Here is a 19,013-nt window from a genome sequence, read left to right on the forward strand (position 1 = left end):
TTATTTTTGCTGAATCCAATTACCAGTCAGTTAAAACAGATCTAACAGCAGCCACAGCCAACCGTAGATTAGGGTCATGGACAAATGTTGCACAACTCGTAAGGGTTGAAGGTAAGGGGGTAATGTCATGAAGTCACTTTTATGGGGGATACCCATGTTACTGTTGGAACCAGATTTAGGGTATGGGTATTGGATATGACACAAAACCAGTATAGCATAAGACAGGAATGCAATGAACATGTAGTTGATGTGGTTGTACAAATTCTAAATGATCTGTGAGTTGAGCTTTAGCTATGCAGACCAAGAAAAGTCAATACAAACTATGCATTGTTCAACTATGCATTTTGGGAGAGAGAGAAAGAGAGAGAGCAGAGAGAGAAAGAGAAAGAGAGGAGGATAGGGAGAGAGAGGGAGAGAGAGGGAGAGAGAGAGAGTGAGGACTGATTAAAGGGATTAAGTAGCGTCAGTTTAGACAATTCTTCTCTTCCACATCGGTATAAGGAAACAAAATGATTTACAGCAGGGGAATAGAAGATTAGGGTATCAGCACAGCAGGACGTAGACACTATCTAAAATAATTAAGTGCCTTTTGTTGAACAGCATTTTGTGGGACAACTTTGGCAACAAATGCATTGAAGAGATGAATTCTCAAGCTGTCACACCGTTGTTGGCTGTTGCCATTTGGAAAGTGAGAAATACAGAAGGCAAATGAAGAGCTGATGAGAACAAGAGGATCCTTTGAGGATGACAAGGTCTTTAATGTCCTAATACTTCAGAGAACAAGCTTTATTGATGGATTAAAGGGGACATTCGGAGACATCCTCCTCAAGTGGCTTTTGAACCAGAACAAATGTTAGATCATGTTCCAGTTAGGGGTCATACTGACTTCTGCTTCCTCAACAAGACCTAGCTAAGTATTTACACTTTGAATGAGAGAGAATTGGTCAGATGAGATTGGGATTTTGGTGCCTTGTTCTTGTTGTTGTGGTGGATTTTAACCCGTGAGTTAAATGGTGCTGATCATAGAGGACTCAGGTGGAGGTGGAGGGACGTTGTTAAAAGTTCAGCAGAATGGGATCTCTGGAGGTCAGGCGGGGGCTGTCAGGGGTCCCATAAATGAGGAGTTGGAGACAGTCGCAGACGACAAAAATGAGGATCCTAATGTGGGAGACAATGAGGACAACAACTATTACGATGACGACGACGATGATGTCTATCAGGAATTTGAAGAGTTTGACTTTGACACATTGCCAGATCGGCCAGAGGATAGCAGGAGTATCGCCTCTGATGACTCTTTTTATCCACCTGATGAGTCTCTCAAATACAGGACTCCCAGCCCAGTCACCCCTGAACCGCTGTCTTTCTTCATGGCCTGCTCCAATAACAATTCCATCATAGTGAAGATTATGATAAGGCAAGGGGTGACAGAGGAGGAAGTGAGAGAAACAGATAAGAACAACAGAGTATGTTTGCATTGTCATTAAAGAGATGAACTAGTCAATGTTCTCTGTGATTTAGAGTATGTCCATATTATCAAGTAAAGGCTAACTGTACAAACTTATAACATGGTCTCTGTTTCAATGTCCACACGAACATCCTACTTAGAATTAAGCAATGTATAATGCTTTCTACATGGTATGCTAGTATGGACATTGGAATATAGATCTTTGTAAACGTCGGTTTCCACAAGATGAGTAATAAGCTTTATGTTGATTTGATATGAAAGACATTTTAGTCTTTTTGCTCCCGTTTCTGCATTTGTACTAGACACCCAAACTGTGTCATTTCTGTGGACAGTGACAATATCAGAGGAATACTCAGAGCGGTTGGTTAAGCCCTGGAACAGATGGGGGGGGGGGCGGGGGGGGCGTTGAAGCAGCTCGTAATCATGGCTGAGCTTTTAAAAGGTTCACCCAAGATATCAGGGTGCAGGAGGACAATACTAAGAGGGGGTTGATGCTTCAAATCCCTTATTCTCCTCACCATTCATGACCATCATGGGTACCCAACAGGTAGACATTGGGGTTACGCATATTGCAATTTTGGTTGTGTTTCTCACTGCTGTATCCAGTGGTAAAGCAATAATACTAGGGATATAACATAGCAGCCTACACATTCAGTGACTACTATTGATAATTATATTCAAAAGGTGTTGCATGTAGATTCCATAGAGAGAAGTTCCGTGATTTTCCTCAGCATCTGATCAAGCTGAGAAACAAGGCTTACCCTTTGACCTTTTAAATCCCTTCAACGCGTTGTGAAGAGACAGACTAATACAGTATAAATACGTGGAGAACTCTGCTGTCATGCTACACCTACAGTAACGGTACGTGTCTGGATGGATAAATGCAAATGTCCTCAGTTGTTTCACGTTACATCCTACACTGACATGACATGAGCCCTAATGTGTGTATTTGTATAGATGTTAACAAACACACACACAGCAGTGTTTTTAAATCAAACCCTCTGAATGCGGACTGTTTGAGCAGAGTAGAACCTTACTTTGGCAAATCTAAAATTGTACTTGTCTTTTTTCCAATTGACTCAGACAGATGATGTTCTCCCATGGGTTGTTTATACATGGGGTGTTGAATATGGAAACTTTCAGTTTTAATTCCTCTTTGGTCCCAAAGCTTTGGTATAGGCCTACCTCAGACCTTTACCTTAGAGTTGAATATGGAAGCCATAAGCAGTGGGAATACTGGAAGCTCTGCTGATCCTTTAGGTTTTCATGATTAGTGGGAAAAATTATTTGTTTACGGTACACATTTTCTAAGGAGTTTTCTTCAGATGGCTTAATCGTGATTTGTTTCACAGTAGCCTTGGTGACTGGGCATTTCCCCAAATCCATAAACTGGGTCATTGAGCCACCCTTGTATACTGTTACCTATACGTCATTATGCTATCTTACCATAGGGCTGGTGGACTGTGATTAGTACTGTAGGCAGCAGCAGGCAGATGGTTCAGAAAGCTCCAGAAAGACAATTAGCTGAGACTTAACTTGGAATTCCCTTGGGGATCATTAGGCCTGTCGGTTGGGGATCATTAGGCCTGTCGGTTGGGGATCATTAGGCCTGTCAATTGGGGATCGTTAGGCCTGTCGGTTGGGGATCATTAGGCCTGTCGGTTGGGGATCGTTAGGCCTGTCAATTGGGGATCGTTAGGCCTGTCGGTTGGGGATCATTAGGCCTGTCGGTTGGGGGACCATTAGGCCTGTTGGTTGGGGGATCATTAGGCCTGTCGGTTGGGGATCATTAGGCCTGTCAATTGGGGATCGTTAGGCCTGTCGGTTGGGGATCATTAGGCCTGTCGGTTGGGGATCATTAGGCCTGTCGGTTGGGGATCATTAGGCCTGTCGGTTAGGGGATCATTAGGCCTGTCGGTTGGGGATAATTAGCCCTGTCAGTTGGAGATCATTGGGCCTGTCAGTTGGGGATCATTAGGCCTGTCAGTTGGGGATCATTAGGCCTGTCAGTTGGGGATCATTGGGCCTGTCAGTTGGGGATCATTGGGCCTGTCAGTTGGGGATCATTAGGCCTGTCAGTTGGCGTCTCTGGCTATAAGTCACCCTCCAAGCATATACGTTTATCAGTGTTGCTCTAAGTATTTGTTTATTTTGATATAGTTTCTATTCTACCGTGTCAACACAATTCTAACACCACACACCTAGAACTAGAATAGCTGTTAATGTGCCTCAAAGACCAGAGATATTGAGCACTGAGACCACGGCCTTAAGACCATAACGCTCCAGGGAGTGTAACAGTGACAGAGTCTTGGATTGGTGAGCTTACCTTGTGTCCTTAGTTAGCTACATCGTCATTTGTAAGCACTAGCAGCAGTCACGCCTGAACTTTGAGATCTAATGTAGACAAGTGACGTACCGGTAGTTGTGTGATGTACTATACCCTATGTGCAAGGTCAAATGTTAGAGTTGAACAGTACAACACTGTGCGTCAACAGATTTACCTTAAGGGCTAATCTTTTTTGTTGTCATCCAAAAAGAGAGATATGTCATTGACCTTTGCATGTGGTTTGTGTTTTCCAGAATGGGCTGATAGTAGCCTGTTACATGGGCTGGGTGGATGTGGTCATAGCGCTCTCTCAGTGTCCCCACATCGATGTCAACTGGCAAGACAACGAGGGGAATACAGCCCTCATGACAGCTGCTCAAGCTGGTAAGAATCCACAGATGTTTTAAAGTTGAAGGTTTGTTGGTTCCTAGTACAGTATATTTTGGGAATGTGTCAACACAAATATGATTATTCTCAATGAAAACAGACAGATTAAGCAAACAGATGTATTGATCTGGAAACAATGAGTATAATTCCACGTGGTTCATTGTGAATAAGGTGAATAACACATTTGGTTTATTTTTCAATGCCAGGTCACATTATGATATCCAGCTACTTGATCAACTACTTCTCCAACCTGGACCTAGAGCGTAGGAACTGCCATGGATTCACAGCTATGATGAAGGCAGCCATGCAAGGGAGGGCAGATGTTGTTCGTTTGCTCATGTTGTCAGGTAGAGCTAAAATATTTAGTATTTCTATGTCATTTTTTACAATGTTTTCATTGTCTCTATTTTGTTCCTGGACTGCCTTTATCTGTGTATTTCCTATAAAAGGAGCGGACGTGGAGGCGAGGGACTACGGGCGCAAGATGACCTCCAGGGAGTGGGCTTTGTTCACATGCCGCTACGAGACGGCCTACCTGATGATGCGTCTGATGGCCCAGCCGTGCGCCGAGCAGTTCTGTGAATCCTACAAGCTGGAGTGGCCCATGCTGCAGGAGCTGGTGGCCCAACGCCAGGAACCCAAGAACTGCTGGCAGAAGGTGGCAGACAAAGCCTGCTGTAGGTTCTCCCTCCGCATGAAGACGGACCCTGTGGACGACGGTGTGATGGACCACATGGTGCGCATCACCACCGCCCTGTCCAGCCCATTGATCGCCACCGCCTGCCACACCGTGGCCCTGAGAAGCCCGCCCTGCATTGGGAAGCGGCGCTATGCTGTACCGGAGATCCTCAGGAAGCAGCGAGTGGACGAGCTGAAGCGCCTGGGGCCCGACCGGATCAACAACTACAAGAAGCTGTTCAATAACTCCCGGGTGCAGTTGGTTCCTAAGAAGACAGACCGGAGGGCCAGCCTGCAGACCCAAATGTTGCAGGAGGTTGCGGTGGCCGGTACGTCTGCCCTGAGGCGTGCCAGCTTGCTGCCCCTGAACATGATGAGGAGGAGCAGCGTCAGGCCGGGCATTGTGATCCCCAAGGTGAGGCTGTGCAAGGCCCCCTCGGGGCCCGCCTCCGAGAAGAGAAGGAAGAGCAAGGACCCTGCGCTCCTCCAGCTCCCCAAGTGGAGGTACAAACAGGCTAAGGAGGAGAGGAGGAGGCAAGAGGAGGAGGAGAAGCAGAGACGTTTTCCCACAGTGAGGAGGCGGTGAAAGAATTGAGCTATGAGGAGAGGGCAAAAAAATGTCAGGAGCCTTGGGAGGTGAGCCAACCTTTTATTACAATTGGTACTGAGCTGAAGAGTTGAAGTGATCACCTGCATTCGAGATTTTAAGGATTTTGCTACTAGATTATACTGTAGCCATGGAGCACCATGTCTTCCTGTCCTACATTTGGGTATTCTGTGTTGGGATGGGAACAATTGGCTTGAACTGTGCACTCACTGTGAGGAATTAATACTTGAACTTTGATCCAGATTTATTTTTGTATGCATTCTTCAGATTATGACTATGTTTGATATTTCCATTGTAAAAAGGATAACTCACTCTAACACAATATTACCTCTGCACATTGTTTATTGTGTCAACGTTTCAGTCAGACATCCCAAAAAAATACTGACACCTACTGCATATTTAGGTTTATCTGAATGTTAAGGATATTCTCAAGGCAGACAGTACACTAATCAGTTGGATGTTTCCTCAACTGTTAATAAAGGATACATGTTAGTACACTCCCCTATGTGTACTCCAGCATTTTGGAACAGAATGTTAGCTTTTATATGAGGGTATTTTCATACATATCTGTTTTACCATTTAGAAATGATTGCACTTTATGTATCTACCACCCCCCCCCCCCCCCCCCCATTTGAAGCTGTCATAAATATTTGTACAAAATAGTGATGTGATCATGATTAGATATAAGGAGGGGGTATGGCAATTTCTACTGTAACACTTAGGGAGCAAAACCACCTTCTGCAGGGTAATGTGATTTCACAATACAGATATATCAGGACAGGTGGGGGATTATCCATTAAAAGAACACAGCAAGGGCTGTTAAAGCTATCCCAACAAAACACTGAGCGATGTGGAGTGGGATGTTCCGGTGCCAAATGAGCCTCAAGTTTACCCAGTGGGTACTCATTCAGGTAGATTCAGCTGGAAGAATGCAAATTGACCGTTTGACTGGACAATTAAAAAGGTGACTCAAGATTAATTCAATGCAATGAATAGGTGATGTAGGTCTCTAACAGTCGGCTACAACTATTTGACTTCCTATCAGTCAGAAGGCTATATTACGTAAAACAATGCTCCTTGTCTATGTCACAAAGGCAATCCACCACAGGATTCGCTGCCCCTCCACACGAATATCACTGAATATTGAAAATGGTCCAGGTGATTATATAACTGCTCTAAATTCTCTGCAGCATCACATATTTGCATAATCACAACATTACATAATGTTAGCATTTTCACATTGAAGAAGAGATAAAATAATACATTTCCTTTACTGTTCCAAACGAATATCAAACTCATGGGCCATGCGGTCAGTATCTTGAGCACATTTCTGCTTAGTTGCATCGGTATCTGTATCTGCTGTGTGCATCGCAGTAGTACTAGGGTCGTCACTAGTTACCACAGCCAAAAAGTCATAAACCCCGCCTATTTCTAAAATGTATCTTCTTAAAATGTGATTTTAAATGTAACCCTAACCCTAACCTTAATCACACTGCTAAGTTTATGCCCAACCCTCACCTTAAATTAAGACTAAAAATTTCATTTTAGTTTTCATTAACACTTAGATAAAGCCAATGCTGACTTTGTGGCTGTGGTAAAGAGTGCAAAACAATACTAGACCAAAGACATGTATAACTAAACCAAGATAGACCACAGCCCAACGTTTCAAATGAGAACAAATTAGTCATAGTGGGCTGAACAAGCATGGCCAAGCACGAGCTAGCGAGATCCCATTGGATCCCCGTTTCCGTTAGGGAACAGCTAGTCTGTAAAGTGCGCGTGTGCAATAACTCAAATCGCCTTTGCGCTCCTAAACAACGATAAAAAAATGTTTTACTTTGGCAAGGGGTAAAGTCTACAAAACTTAGTCCACTCTGTTCGTAAGAGTTTTAGTTTTGGGAACAGAAAACTGTGTTGATATCAAATGTTTCATCGATGAGAAAATTAGCAGAATGTCGGCCAAAATCCATCTCGTTCAATCTTATCCCACTGCCGGCCACTGGGCGTCCTTTCACTACCATGTTTGGTAGTGAGTGGAAAAGCCAAGCGGATGCATCACATTCATACATCCTGAGAAATATCTGTTCTATCTGTGACTAGGCCTTGCAGAGTAAAATGGCAGACCCGACCTGCATGAGGAGAGTTGTCCCCAAGATACCCACTAGAGGGCACTGCAGACTGGTCCAAACAGTTGACATACAGTCAGGCTACACACCGCATGCTCCTTCCCAGCACACAGGCCTCAGAATGATGGATTCTCCCAGGATTAGCGAAACAATTAAAAATGAAAGGGATACAATGGAATATTCAATCGCTTACATTCTAAAGTATAGATCGCTTCTTTTCAGATACACTAATGCTGTATCTGGCACACTGGTGAAAAATGTTAGCATTTTCACAGAAACAGCATAGGCCTTCTTGTGCCTTCATTCATCCATTCATAATCTATGTTCTTAGCTTTTAGAGTGCAGTTTTGGGAGCTGTGATGATCCTAAGGCAGATGACAGAGAGAGAGAGGCACGACAATGGATGGATGGTAACCTCGGATTTAGCATTACCCAACTAGGCCAGCAGCATGGCAATTAACACCTATCACAGTGGTAATTTCACAAGGCTGCAGCTCACACAGAGCTGTCAGCATTACCTCCACTCAATGTCAAAGAGAAAACATTTAGAGAGAAACTGTAAGGACACCCCTCAATCAGTCTGCTGCCCTCAATCCCCTGGCTGAGCTGGCTGTGGAGGATTTCTATCAGATTCCGATTGGCTTGAAACTCTTCACTAAGCCTTGAGAATAGGAAAATGTGGATTGGAATAAGAAAACAAATTCTTTATACAATTATTATTATTATTATTTTTTAAATACTCTCAAAGTAACTGTAACATGCTGTCGGCACATCTAATAAATATTGGTGTAATTTTGAATTAGTGGAATGGAAGCTACAAAACAAAGCTAGGAGCTTTGTATGGTGGTTTTGACTTCTCAACAGTCACATTCCATTAGCAAAATGAGTTCACTGCACTGAAATAATTTGGGAAGTGTCTGATTGGAATGTTAATTCAAATCTCACACTTTTTTGTTACACCGGTCTGTCTCCCTTGGTTACAGGGGAAGTTTAGGAAACACTATGTTCTGAATCTGGAACGTCACCTCATCAAATCACCATTCAGACACACAGGGCATTGTCTCATCCACAACCGTGTCTCATCCACAATGTGATTGCAGATCAAACTTTATATTTGAGTTGAGTTCGTTTACTTCAAAGAATCAAAATATTTTCTCTATTACTTAACTATATGCACATATTGATGTAGAGGAGTAAACATCATTCCTCCGGCTGAACCAAAGGTTTTCGAACACAGTGAGCACAGACAAACCACACAAACGAACAAACAACCCCCAAAACAGTGACTCTTAGATGGTCAGTTTATATTTTTGTAGCAGTTTCAATCTGTTGAGGCAATAAAAAGTTTCACTTCTATAAAACACATTGTCTAGCAACAAAAAGGTTACTGACATAGTTCAATACAGTTTGTCAGGTATGCCTACTTTTCACAAGGACTGTGTCTGTTTTCAGATGCTAACTAATGAGAAGGGGGATCGTTTTAGGACATGTTGAACAATTTGGGTGTTTGCATCATTTATTCATTGTTCAAGCATCTGAAGATAACCCAGAAACTTCTAGAACGATATGTAGGGGAGACCAGAGCTCGTTGTCAACTTTTAACATACATTTCTTCTCTCCTGCATTCAGTTTTAGTGTGTAGTCTACCACTATTTTAATTCACATCGACTTAAATAAGATTTGATCATGCATTAGTGGGCAATGTCATATATTTTTCTCTATGTTGCCACATAACGTTATTGTAACATTTGATCAAAAGGAGGACTCACTATGAAACCGTGTGTCATGCTGGGGAAAGGGTGCTACAGGGTTTGTAGAAAACGACCACTTTTGTTCTTTCACAGATAAACACACACACAGACTGGATCATCAGCTCCATTGTTGATAACCGTTCACCACATTGACAAGTTTAAGGAAATCCAACAAGGATAAATGGGATCATTTCCTTAGTCGGTGATGAAAGACATTCACCTGTGACAATTTCAATACTCAAAGCTAGGGACATGAAGTGGCAAAATACATTCTATAAACACCAAAATACAAAGTTCTGTAGGTGTAACTTTTAGCACCTTGTCTTGTAGTTACGAGGTCTGTGACAACTTCCGTAAATTGTGGATATTCAGCCCCTGGTCTCCCCTATTTCTCATAGCAACAACATGACTACAAAGTCAACATTTTAGTGTGCAGACCAGAAAATGAAGGTGAACAAAACCCTACATGTATTATTATGAAGTCTTTTCCATAATGTTGCTGCTTTAAGTGACATCCACGTCCCCACATAAAAAGTATATATTTATATATAATATATATTCATACTCTATTAACAGTTTAGTCTACCATTAACTTAATTCCCACCCATTTCTGAAGAAGAAAAAAAAACGGACTTTCTTAAACATTGATTATCTTTCAACACAGATTCAACTAATTTGTACATATTTGGAGGGAATTAAGCTCTCAAAGATATTATTTCCGCCCCCCTGGTAATGTTCCAGTCTTGTTACAGTGTATATATAGCTTTATTCCATTGAAACACATAAAAAAAAGCATTTACAAACTGGCATCATTAGAACCAACAACTTGCTGTTGAATGTAAACTTCAACAGAAGTTCAACGTTACCCCTCAGCTTGGATATAACCATGTTTGGCACATTTTAAAAAACGGACAATGAGCACAATTCACTAGGAGGCTTGTGGAGGAAAAAAAATGTTTTCATGTAACACAGCGTTTTAGGAAATAAAACGTATTTTGAGTATATCTACCATCCATCCGTAAACTGTTTTAGGCAGTGGAAGAGCACCAAGGAAGTGGAATGATGCTGTTGAGCCGCTTAACTAATTTAGGTCCACCAATTCACATAATCAGATTAGCAATAACTTTGAAATCCGTCCTTCATTTCGCTGCGAAAACATGTTTCATTGCTTGTAGTGGTTTGTTTGTGTGCAGACATTGTACTCTCTATTATCCCCCAGAATGTAACAGACAGACTAACATTATGCTGAGACAATAAGGAAAGGGACACAGGCAATTGTGTAATATACACAATGCACATGTATCTCCGTAATGTACATCAAATATTTTACATCAGAATTAAGGATTAAAAAAGTAGAAATAAAAAAAGAATTATAACAAATCAAAAGATACAAAGTCTAGAAGCAATTATTTTGCCCAGAGATTATACTCCTTACACACAACACAGGTTGAAGCCGTACGTTAAAACCTAATAAGAGTTTGTGACTGACAACTATTCTCTAGCTTGTGTAAATTACACTTCATTTTCTTGTGCTTCACATACTAATCTCTTTACTATACCACATATTTACAGTTGTCTTCCTTCTAGAATACTGCTGATCATCTCCAAGATATTCCGCTCCTTACACTCCAACGCTCCAAGCTTTTGGTGGTGACCCCATCATTTAATACCTTCCTTTCGCCTTTTGTGAGTTGTTTTCTAACAATATCCTGCTCTTTCGTTCTTCCTGTCTCTCTTTCCCTCCTTCCTTCTCTCTTTCGGACTCTAATTCTATTCCTTCTGCCCTGTGACTCTCTCTCTCTCTCTCTCTCTCTTTCTTCAAAGACACATGGGCATGGGACCTCTCTCTCTAGGATAAACTAAACTCGCTGAAGAAATGTCTTGTAGTATGCATGCACATGCATGGCCTGTCTGTCTTAGTCTCTCTCTCGGCTCCTCTCCCCCATCACAGCACACTGCTGACAACCAGTCCTTCCTCTATAGTCCACTAGACCCAGGAGTCCGGGGAGGCTGGGTAGTGACTGGTCTCATAGTTGAGTTCACTGTAGGGGCGGGATGCTGAGTAGAAGTCCACATAGTTGCCCGTGGACTTGAGGCCCAGGTGCATGTTTAGGTCTGTGGCCTGAGGAGGGCGCTGGTGCACCTGGTCCTCGTAGAACGCCTCCTCAAACTGTACACCAGGAGGGTTCTGAAACGGAGGGTAGGGCTCCTGGCCTGGGTTGGGCCCCTGAGCAGAGACCTATGGAACACACAGAGGTTAGATCACTACTCTGCAACTGGAGAGAGAGTACCTAACAGTGAGTGTTGCTCTTATAATGATATCAAGTAATTTCTTCATTCCTTACCTGGTTGTGTTTGATGTCATCACTGGGAGAGACGTAGGCTCCTCGGAACAATGTTGAGGTTCCACTTGAGATTTCAACTATAGGTGGGAGAGAAACAGAGAGAAGGTTGTTATCAAGTTGATTATTATAAAATGACCAAAAGGCTTCACACAGGTTTTAGAGTACACCTTATCTGATGAAAACACACTGACTCCAGAAACGAAGAGGAAACTGACGGAGGCCTTGAAATTCCTTCCTACCTGCCATGGTGTCTTTCCTCGAAGTGTGCTCACCCTTGTTGCCATGGTAACTGGCATTGGTGCCCGTTGACTCGTAGTCTGTCTTCCTCTCCTTAAGGCTGATCATCTCTCGGGGAGAGGCAGGGGCACTTGCTGCAAACACACAGATGACACATCACGTACACCATTAGCAGGAAAAGACGTTTGACATCCACTTGACTCCCTTCGTCATTATTAATCCTCCCACTCTCCTACATTGACACATTCTGTTGATACAAGGCAAGGAAGCTGAGAATAAAGCAGCTGATGACAACATCAGATAACGTTACTGTGCCATAAAATGGCATGAAGAAAACACGCATGTAATGAAAACAAATACATAGGCCTAACTAAGCGGGGATCTAACATCCAGAAATAGCTCTTCTATGAAATCTTTACTTAGAGAGTTTATTGCTTTCTAATAGGATCCATTAAGTTCAGCATTTCCACTTTAAATTTCATTAAACTCCAATTAGAGCACCATGTAACCTTAATGTCCCGAACGGAATCGACAAACACCTTCTCGTCCAAGAAGATCCTCCTATAATCACCATTAAACACAGCCAATGGCTGGCTACAGTACCAGGTTCTAGGTTTTAATAACAGTAGTACCAATACCTCTTACATTTACATTTGAGTCATTAAGCAGATGCTCTTATCCAGAGTGACTTACAGTCAGTGCATTCTGACGACTATTCAGGTTTGTATTCTGCATTGGCCCTAACTGCCCCCGGAGCTAACTGTGCCTCCCAAGGTCTCTTCCATGAGGCTGCTGTGGTGACGAACAGAGACTCAGCTGTGGCATTCAAACCAGCCGTGAAGAAATCTGCTGGTGTATGTCATCCGAGTCATCCCTCCATCCTCCTCCTTTCCTCTCCTCTTCTTTCATCTTAAAGGGTAAGTGAGTAACTGGCAGTTGCTTATTAGTGTCTGTGCACCTCCGTGTCTAAGCAGACACCACCTCATTCTTCATTCATCCCATCTTTTATCTGAAATATTACTAAGCTTCCCAATTATTTTTGTCTGAAATTCATGGACAATATTTTGGGAGAAATGTCTGGCAATTACAGCTCTAAAGACTGAGACTGAGTTTGCAAAAAATGTCCAATATTGTAATACTATGGGGTAAAGATAGAATACACTAACCTGAGCGATTATTGGGAGATGTCCGTACAGGCGAGATGGATGGGGTGCGGGAGGAAGAGTATGGTCTTTGTCTATCTCTTTCTATTGTAGAGGATGAGCCAACAAAATGATACTGAAAATATCCATCCTGGGGAAAAAGGAGATTCATAAGGGAACTAACAATAATGGACTGATCTATACTGCTTACTATGCTGTAGGATCATACTCTATGACCATACTGTAAGATTTAAGATAATCTGGTCAAATACAAATGGGGTTGGAACTATACACACATTTAAATGAGGCCAAATCGAACAGGAGAACAATACGATACTGACTGGCTAACCATTAAAGTAAAGCATGCAACACCAGTCTTGCAGTTGATTTTTTTTCTCCCCCTCTCAAAGCCCTTAAACCTTCAAATTCTTAATCTGTCTTTCATTAAAGCATGTTTATCTACTCTCCTCAGGTCAACATTGAGAGATTCTTTAGTTCATTAAACTGCAGCCCAGAGGGATTCCAGCTTTACTCTCACTATCGATTCATACACTTAATGAGCTTGCTGAACTGTGTCACACATGACGCATGAACTGCTGTACAGCATACATTTTTGCCCTTTACCTCCTCTCCTTTACCTCCTCTCCTTTACCTCCTCTCTGGAGGACACTCCAGAGACTAATGCGTTACACTTCCAGCAGCGCCTTCGGCAGAGATCTTGTGGTGGCAGCAAGTTCTTTGTATTACACACCTTTTTGTAGAGGCTGCGAAGGTCTCTGTACTGCCACATACTGTTGAGGACTTGAGAGGCTGCCTTCACCACTTTGGGTGTGTGTCTGGGAAGAGAAAAACAACACTTTATTTTCCTTGGATGAACAGAACAAAATGTTCTAATCAAAAGGTATTGAATGCTCGCTGCTGGATGAAAGGTCACTAGCACAAAACATTAAAAAACACAAATTCAATAACAACAAAAATCTAAGCCAACAATTAAATGGAAACGAGGTCATTCTGCACTTCAGCACCATAGTCATTCTTGCAACAAAAAAAAAAAAAGAGAAAAATTGGAATGGATAAACGCAATTAGCAGAGACAAAATCCAATGAGTTTTGGTGTGCCAAAACAGAAAACCCACAATTAGGTACATTTAAAAGGCATTTCTTTACACTGGTGAGTTATAGGGAAAACATCAGAAAAACATCTACTAAAGTACATTCAGAGGGAAACTAACAGAACAGTGCTTATGCCCGATCAGCAGCTACATTCATTTACATTAGGGTTGAAGGTTAGGGTGAACAGAGTCTGTCTTGACAGTGGGATAACATGTTATATAAAGTAGCTGGCCAGCACGTATGCAGCATTTGGTTCCAGGTTAGAAGATGAGAGTGAACAAAGTATGACTTCTGGACACCTACTTGTCTCCTTTGCTCCTGGCGATACCGATGAGTTTCTCGATGCCTCCAGCGTCACGCAGAGCCTTGGTGTTCTCCATGTTCTTAGTGATGACCTCGTGCAGGGCACAGCAGATAGCCGTGATGGTGTCGTCTGACATGGTCTTCCCAATAGCACCGGCAGCAGTCCCACCACTGCTGTTGTTGTTGTTGCCCCCGGGCAAACGGTGGACCAAGTCTCTCATTGCGTACTTGCCTGTTGTGGAGAGAAAGAGACCTCATGGTTAAGTTCTACTGTACATGAACATTTAAATCTATGTTCTACCATTTAGGAAACAGATTTTGAAAACCATGGGTGCAGAAAAACAATATTCTTTGATTTGATTTGAAATAAATATGGCAAACATGCTCTCCAAAAAGCAATGTTCTGTTTGTGACCAAAATACTTTGCAAGTCACAACAGCAATACAGGGGAAAGGGTAACAAATGGTCAAGATATCAGAAACGGATAAAGACATGCAGTATTTACTAAATTTCACATGATATGACTGCTGTAATCAAACAGTAGTGGCTTACTGGCTGGTCTTTGACCCCTTGTCTAACCTTGTCACTCTATGGACACTCAGCAGGAGAGCCTTCAAGATCAGAGATGTGCACAAGCCCCTTGTCCTATAGAGGCTACGTCCCCAATGAGTACTGAATGACTGAGCTAAAGTGGCTCTCTTGACTTTACAGGAGAACAATAAATACTGCACTTGACACTGAGGCATCTCACTTGAATCATTTTAAAAAGACAGTGCTCTAAAAACATTGGATATACTTACGATAATAATGATGTTTCAGCATTTACAGTAGTACAGTACACCTATGGGGTTTTAGTCACATACAAGAGATCATAAAAGACTAGAAAAGACTAGATAGGAATAGAGAGAAGGATAGAATAAGAGAGAGAGAGAGAGTGGAAGGAAAGATGGGTATCAGCATATGCGAAAGGCAGGAGAGAGAGAGAGAGGAATTCAGAGCACGGTGCTTTTAATAATTCACAATACGGCCTCAAACTCCCTGCCTGACATTCACAGCTATATGATGAGGCTTTAATACATTGTCTGGTCAATGGGTCTTTTTTAAGACCCCGCTCAGCACTCATACACGACTGTAGGCCTGAGGACACTACATTTGCAGCTGGGATGGAAATGTCAATCCCCTCACGTTTAAAAGAAAGGCCTGGGAATGGGAACGACAGGGACGGTCTAGTCCTGCCAGGGCACAGTTACTATGCTGCGATTCATAGTAAAAGCATTAGCAACTACAACAGATGTTTGTAATGTAGATAAACAAAGAAACAGACAATCCTTTGGAGCACATTCCATGATATTCAAATATAATATGCCCATTTTAGCATTTTAGCAGCTATGACGTCAGAAAAAAATGTAATATGATAATTATTTTTAAGAATCATCCCTCAATAAAATACTATTCTAAACTAAAGCTATTAAAACTATAGTAAAAATCCCACATCATTGTTTTACAAAGTTCTTAGATGTGTCATATATAGCCAGACATAACATTGGTTTAACATGACTTAAGCATGTAAACAGATACTTGTGGGTTACTCTATTCTATCCACAGAGTAGGACGGCTGAAGGCCTGCAGCTCTATGACATGATGCACACGTCTACTTAACACAGAGCACCAGCCTGAGACGGCAAGAGCAGTTGCTATGGAGATGGAAGTTCCAACAGAAAACCAAGTTTATCAGAGAGATCAATAGTCTTTTAGTGCTGTTATGAGGAGAATTTCAACCATGTGAACACAGTCCACAAAGAGAGCTCTGCACACCCATCTCAGCAGAGAAAGACGCTGGTATTGCTGGCTGCAGAGAAGTGCATGGATATTAGCATATGCACACACGCGCACGCACGCTCACACACACACACATACGCGTGCACCAAACACACAGCAAACACACACAGAGAAAAAACATTTGAATGTTTTCGAATACTGAATAACTGACAGCCGAACTAACCGATGAGGTCTTTGTTTCTGACGTCTAAGGCCATGTTTCTTAAAGCTGTGGCCACGGCACACACCACCCTGTCGTTGTCAATCCTCAGCAGCTCCACCAGGATGGGCAGACCCTTCTCTTTCCTCACTGCCGCACGGATATACACAGACCACTGGAGAGGAGAGAAGACAGAGAGGTCTGATTCACACATGTTTATGTTCTATGCTTTCAGTCAGAGTAGGATGACTATCTTATAGGATCTGGTATCTCTTTCTTAACTAACATTACAATAAGGGAACAGACCAATTACTTAGACCATATCTATCTGTAAGAGTTATGGCATCTTGGCAACGGCAGTTGGACAGCTCTGAGGAGGCCATAGCTTACTGTAGTGCTCCAGCTTTCTTGACTAATACAGTGAGTTAACAGTCACCAATTAGCTCTCTGGTTCAGGAAGTTCATTTACATGACAGTGTGAACAGTTAAATGACTGCCGTTGAGCAGCTCTAAGGAGGGAGACCATAGCTTACTGTACTGTGCTGTACCTTCCAGCTGCCTGCAGCCAGGTTCTGCAGGGCCCCAGCCGCCCCCTCCAGGGTGTCTGGGTTGGAGCACTCAGACAGGAGAGTGAGGTAGGGTTTGACAATGGTGGGGTGCCACAGCATCTGAATGCCTTTGGGCGGGTCAGCAGAGTCCGGGAAGGGCCCCACACCATCCCACTGGGTGACACAGGATGGTGGAATGTTACTACTGGCCAATACTACAGGCATAATACGGGGCATCAAACTGTTTGGCAACACTACTTAGTGCCACTGAAAATTGCTTAGTTATCACAAAACAGTGAAAAGGTGGAAACATTGAATATGGTTGAGACTTGAGTGACAAGTGAATCACACATTGCTTTTTGAATTATGAACTGATAGGATAAATATAATTAAGAATGAAGTAGTTAGTTAAAATCTCTGGGGCATATCTCACATACAAATTCATCACCACCAAGCCAACCACATGAGCATCTAATGTATCCCGGAGTAGATGAGTTGTACAGTCAATAGCATAATCCAACTCAGATGATAATCAAATATTGGCTTTTGCCTGGTTATTGTCCCAGACATGGCAGAGAAAACCATGACAAATCTCTCCTCTTCACATTATATTTATGTTATTTAGCAGACACTCTTATCCAGAGTGACTTACAATTAGTGCATTTTTCTTAAGATAGCTAGGTGAGACAACATATCTACAAACGTGTCAAGTACATTTTTCCCTCAAAGTATTAATCAGCAAAGTCAGTGCTAGTAGGAAAGGTAAGTGCCATTTTTTTTTAATGAAGGGCGTGTCAGGGGTGCCGTGAGATAGAAATACTGAAGATATATACTCTTCAAAGGTTTCAGACGTTTTCGGAAGATGGGCAGGGACTTTTGACTTTAGGGAGAAGCTTGTTCCACCATTGGTGTGCCAGGACAAAGAAGAGCTTTGACTAGGCTGAGTGGGAGCTGACTTCCTGTACTGGTAGAAGGGCCAAGAGACCAGAGGTGGCGGAACAGAGTGCTCGGGTTGGGATGTAGGGTTTGAACATAGCCGGAAGGTAAGGAGGGGCAGTTCCCCTTGCTGCTCCGTAGGCAAGCACCAGGGTCTTGAAGATGATACGCGTTTCGACTGGAAGCCAGTGGACTGTGCGGAGGAGCGGGATGATCTTAGGAAGGTTGAACAACAGGCGGGCTGCGGCATTCTCTTCAAGCCCCTCTTTCAGAACTAAACCCAGTAAATGAGTAATTACCCATAAGATAGACCCCCCTCCCTAGCCAGCTTCCAGCACCACTGCTCTAACACGCTGGCTAATTGCTAACAGCTGCAGTTGAGATGTAGAGAGGAGAGGATAGAAAGGAGATGAGCCCACCTGATCATGGGCCTTCTTTTTCTTCTTCTTCTTCCCCCAGCAACCTGAGCTCTCGGAATCCTTGCCGTTGGCATCGCCACAAAGCAATCCATCAAGCTCATCCGTGCCTATCTGCTGTCCCTGAGATGTCTCTGCAGCTAGTCGATACGAGAGGTTCCTCAAAATGCACACACAGTTTTCAATGGTCTGCAAGGACAAAAGAGGGAGATGATGAGAGATGAAGGGAAGGAGTGGGTGAAAGGAGAGAGGGGGAGACGAACAGAGAGAGAGAGAGAGACAGAAAGAGAGAGAGGAAGATAAATAGAGAGCAGTATTTCAATTTGAGGAGTGCCATGAGATGCTTTGCTTGTCGGCCATGTAGCGAACAAAGTAAAGTTAGGACTTTATTTCCTCCAATGTGAGCAGACAGGATGTTTTAGGGATGCTATAAACTGGGGCAAATGCATGAGTTGCTTTCGAATAGACAGAGCATGCAATGCAATAGACCATGACTGCATTTGATGCAACACACACAGACCTTGTTACTAAACATTGCCTACTGTATGTTACACTGTTGACAGTCTATTATTTCATGACATCTTCCACAGCAAAATAGAGCAGATGCCAACCCTTCAATGGAACAATTAACATAATTAAAGTATGGCTCTTTATCC

At 42.7% G+C, this 19,013-nt stretch overlaps 2 protein-coding genes across 26 annotated transcripts in view; one reads left to right on the top strand and one right to left on the bottom strand.

The window, feature by feature from the left end:
* Positions 1 to 935: 935 nt before the first annotated feature.
* LOC110529130 (ankyrin repeat domain-containing protein 33B-like) lies at positions 936 to 5,963 on the top strand. Its single transcript, XM_021611269.3, has 4 exons — positions 936 to 1,463; positions 4,046 to 4,175; positions 4,385 to 4,525; positions 4,628 to 5,963. The coding sequence occupies exons 1-4, from the start codon at positions 1,011 to 1,013 to the stop codon at positions 5,440 to 5,442; spliced, it is 1,539 nt and encodes a 512-aa protein (XP_021466944.1). The 5' UTR covers positions 936 to 1,010; the 3' UTR covers positions 5,443 to 5,963.
* A 2,913-nt stretch (positions 5,964 to 8,876) lies between these two features.
* The window catches only part of LOC110530368 (catenin delta-2), a 144,436-nt gene continuing 134,299 nt past the window's right edge, over positions 8,877 to 19,013 (bottom strand). For 12 of the 25 annotated variants that reach the window (XM_021613361.3, XM_090182342.1, XM_090182336.1 and 9 more), the window contains 9 exons: positions 18,361 to 18,546; positions 16,991 to 17,179; positions 16,482 to 16,632; positions 14,480 to 14,711; positions 13,816 to 13,900; positions 13,089 to 13,215; positions 11,925 to 12,056; positions 11,686 to 11,762; positions 8,877 to 11,579 (listed from right to left, as the gene is read on the bottom strand). In XM_021613361.3, the coding sequence (XP_021469036.1) occupies positions 11,328 to 11,579; positions 11,686 to 11,762; positions 11,925 to 12,056; positions 13,089 to 13,215; positions 13,816 to 13,900; positions 14,480 to 14,711; positions 16,482 to 16,632; positions 16,991 to 17,179; positions 18,361 to 18,546 (1,431 nt within the window). In that variant the 3' untranslated portion in view covers positions 8,877 to 11,327. The remainder of the gene's footprint in view (positions 11,580 to 11,685; positions 11,763 to 11,924; positions 12,057 to 13,088; positions 13,216 to 13,815; positions 13,901 to 14,479; positions 14,712 to 16,481; positions 16,633 to 16,990; positions 17,180 to 18,360; positions 18,547 to 19,013) is intronic. The other 13 variants (XM_090182343.1, XM_090182337.1, XM_021613362.3 and 10 more) reach the window with 3 other exon arrangements.

This window comes from Oncorhynchus mykiss, chromosome 8, assembly GCF_057628025.1.
Source record: "Oncorhynchus mykiss isolate SJ-2025 chromosome 8, ASM5762802v1, whole genome shotgun sequence".
NCBI lineage: Eukaryota > Metazoa > Chordata > Actinopteri > Salmoniformes > Salmonidae > Oncorhynchus > Oncorhynchus mykiss.

Excerpts from the sequence above, each read along its gene's own strand:
- LOC110529130 (XM_021611269.3), top strand. The coding sequence starts at position 1,011 with ATGGTGCTGATCATAGAGGACTCAGGTGGAGGTGGAGGGACGTTGTTA. Across the intron at positions 1,464-4,045 it reads AAACAGATAAGAACAACAGA|AATGGGCTGATAGTAGCCTG; the intron begins GTATGTTTGCAT and ends TGTGTTTTCCAG. Across the intron at positions 4,526-4,627 it reads TCGTTTGCTCATGTTGTCAG|GAGCGGACGTGGAGGCGAGG; the intron begins GTAGAGCTAAAA and ends TTCCTATAAAAG.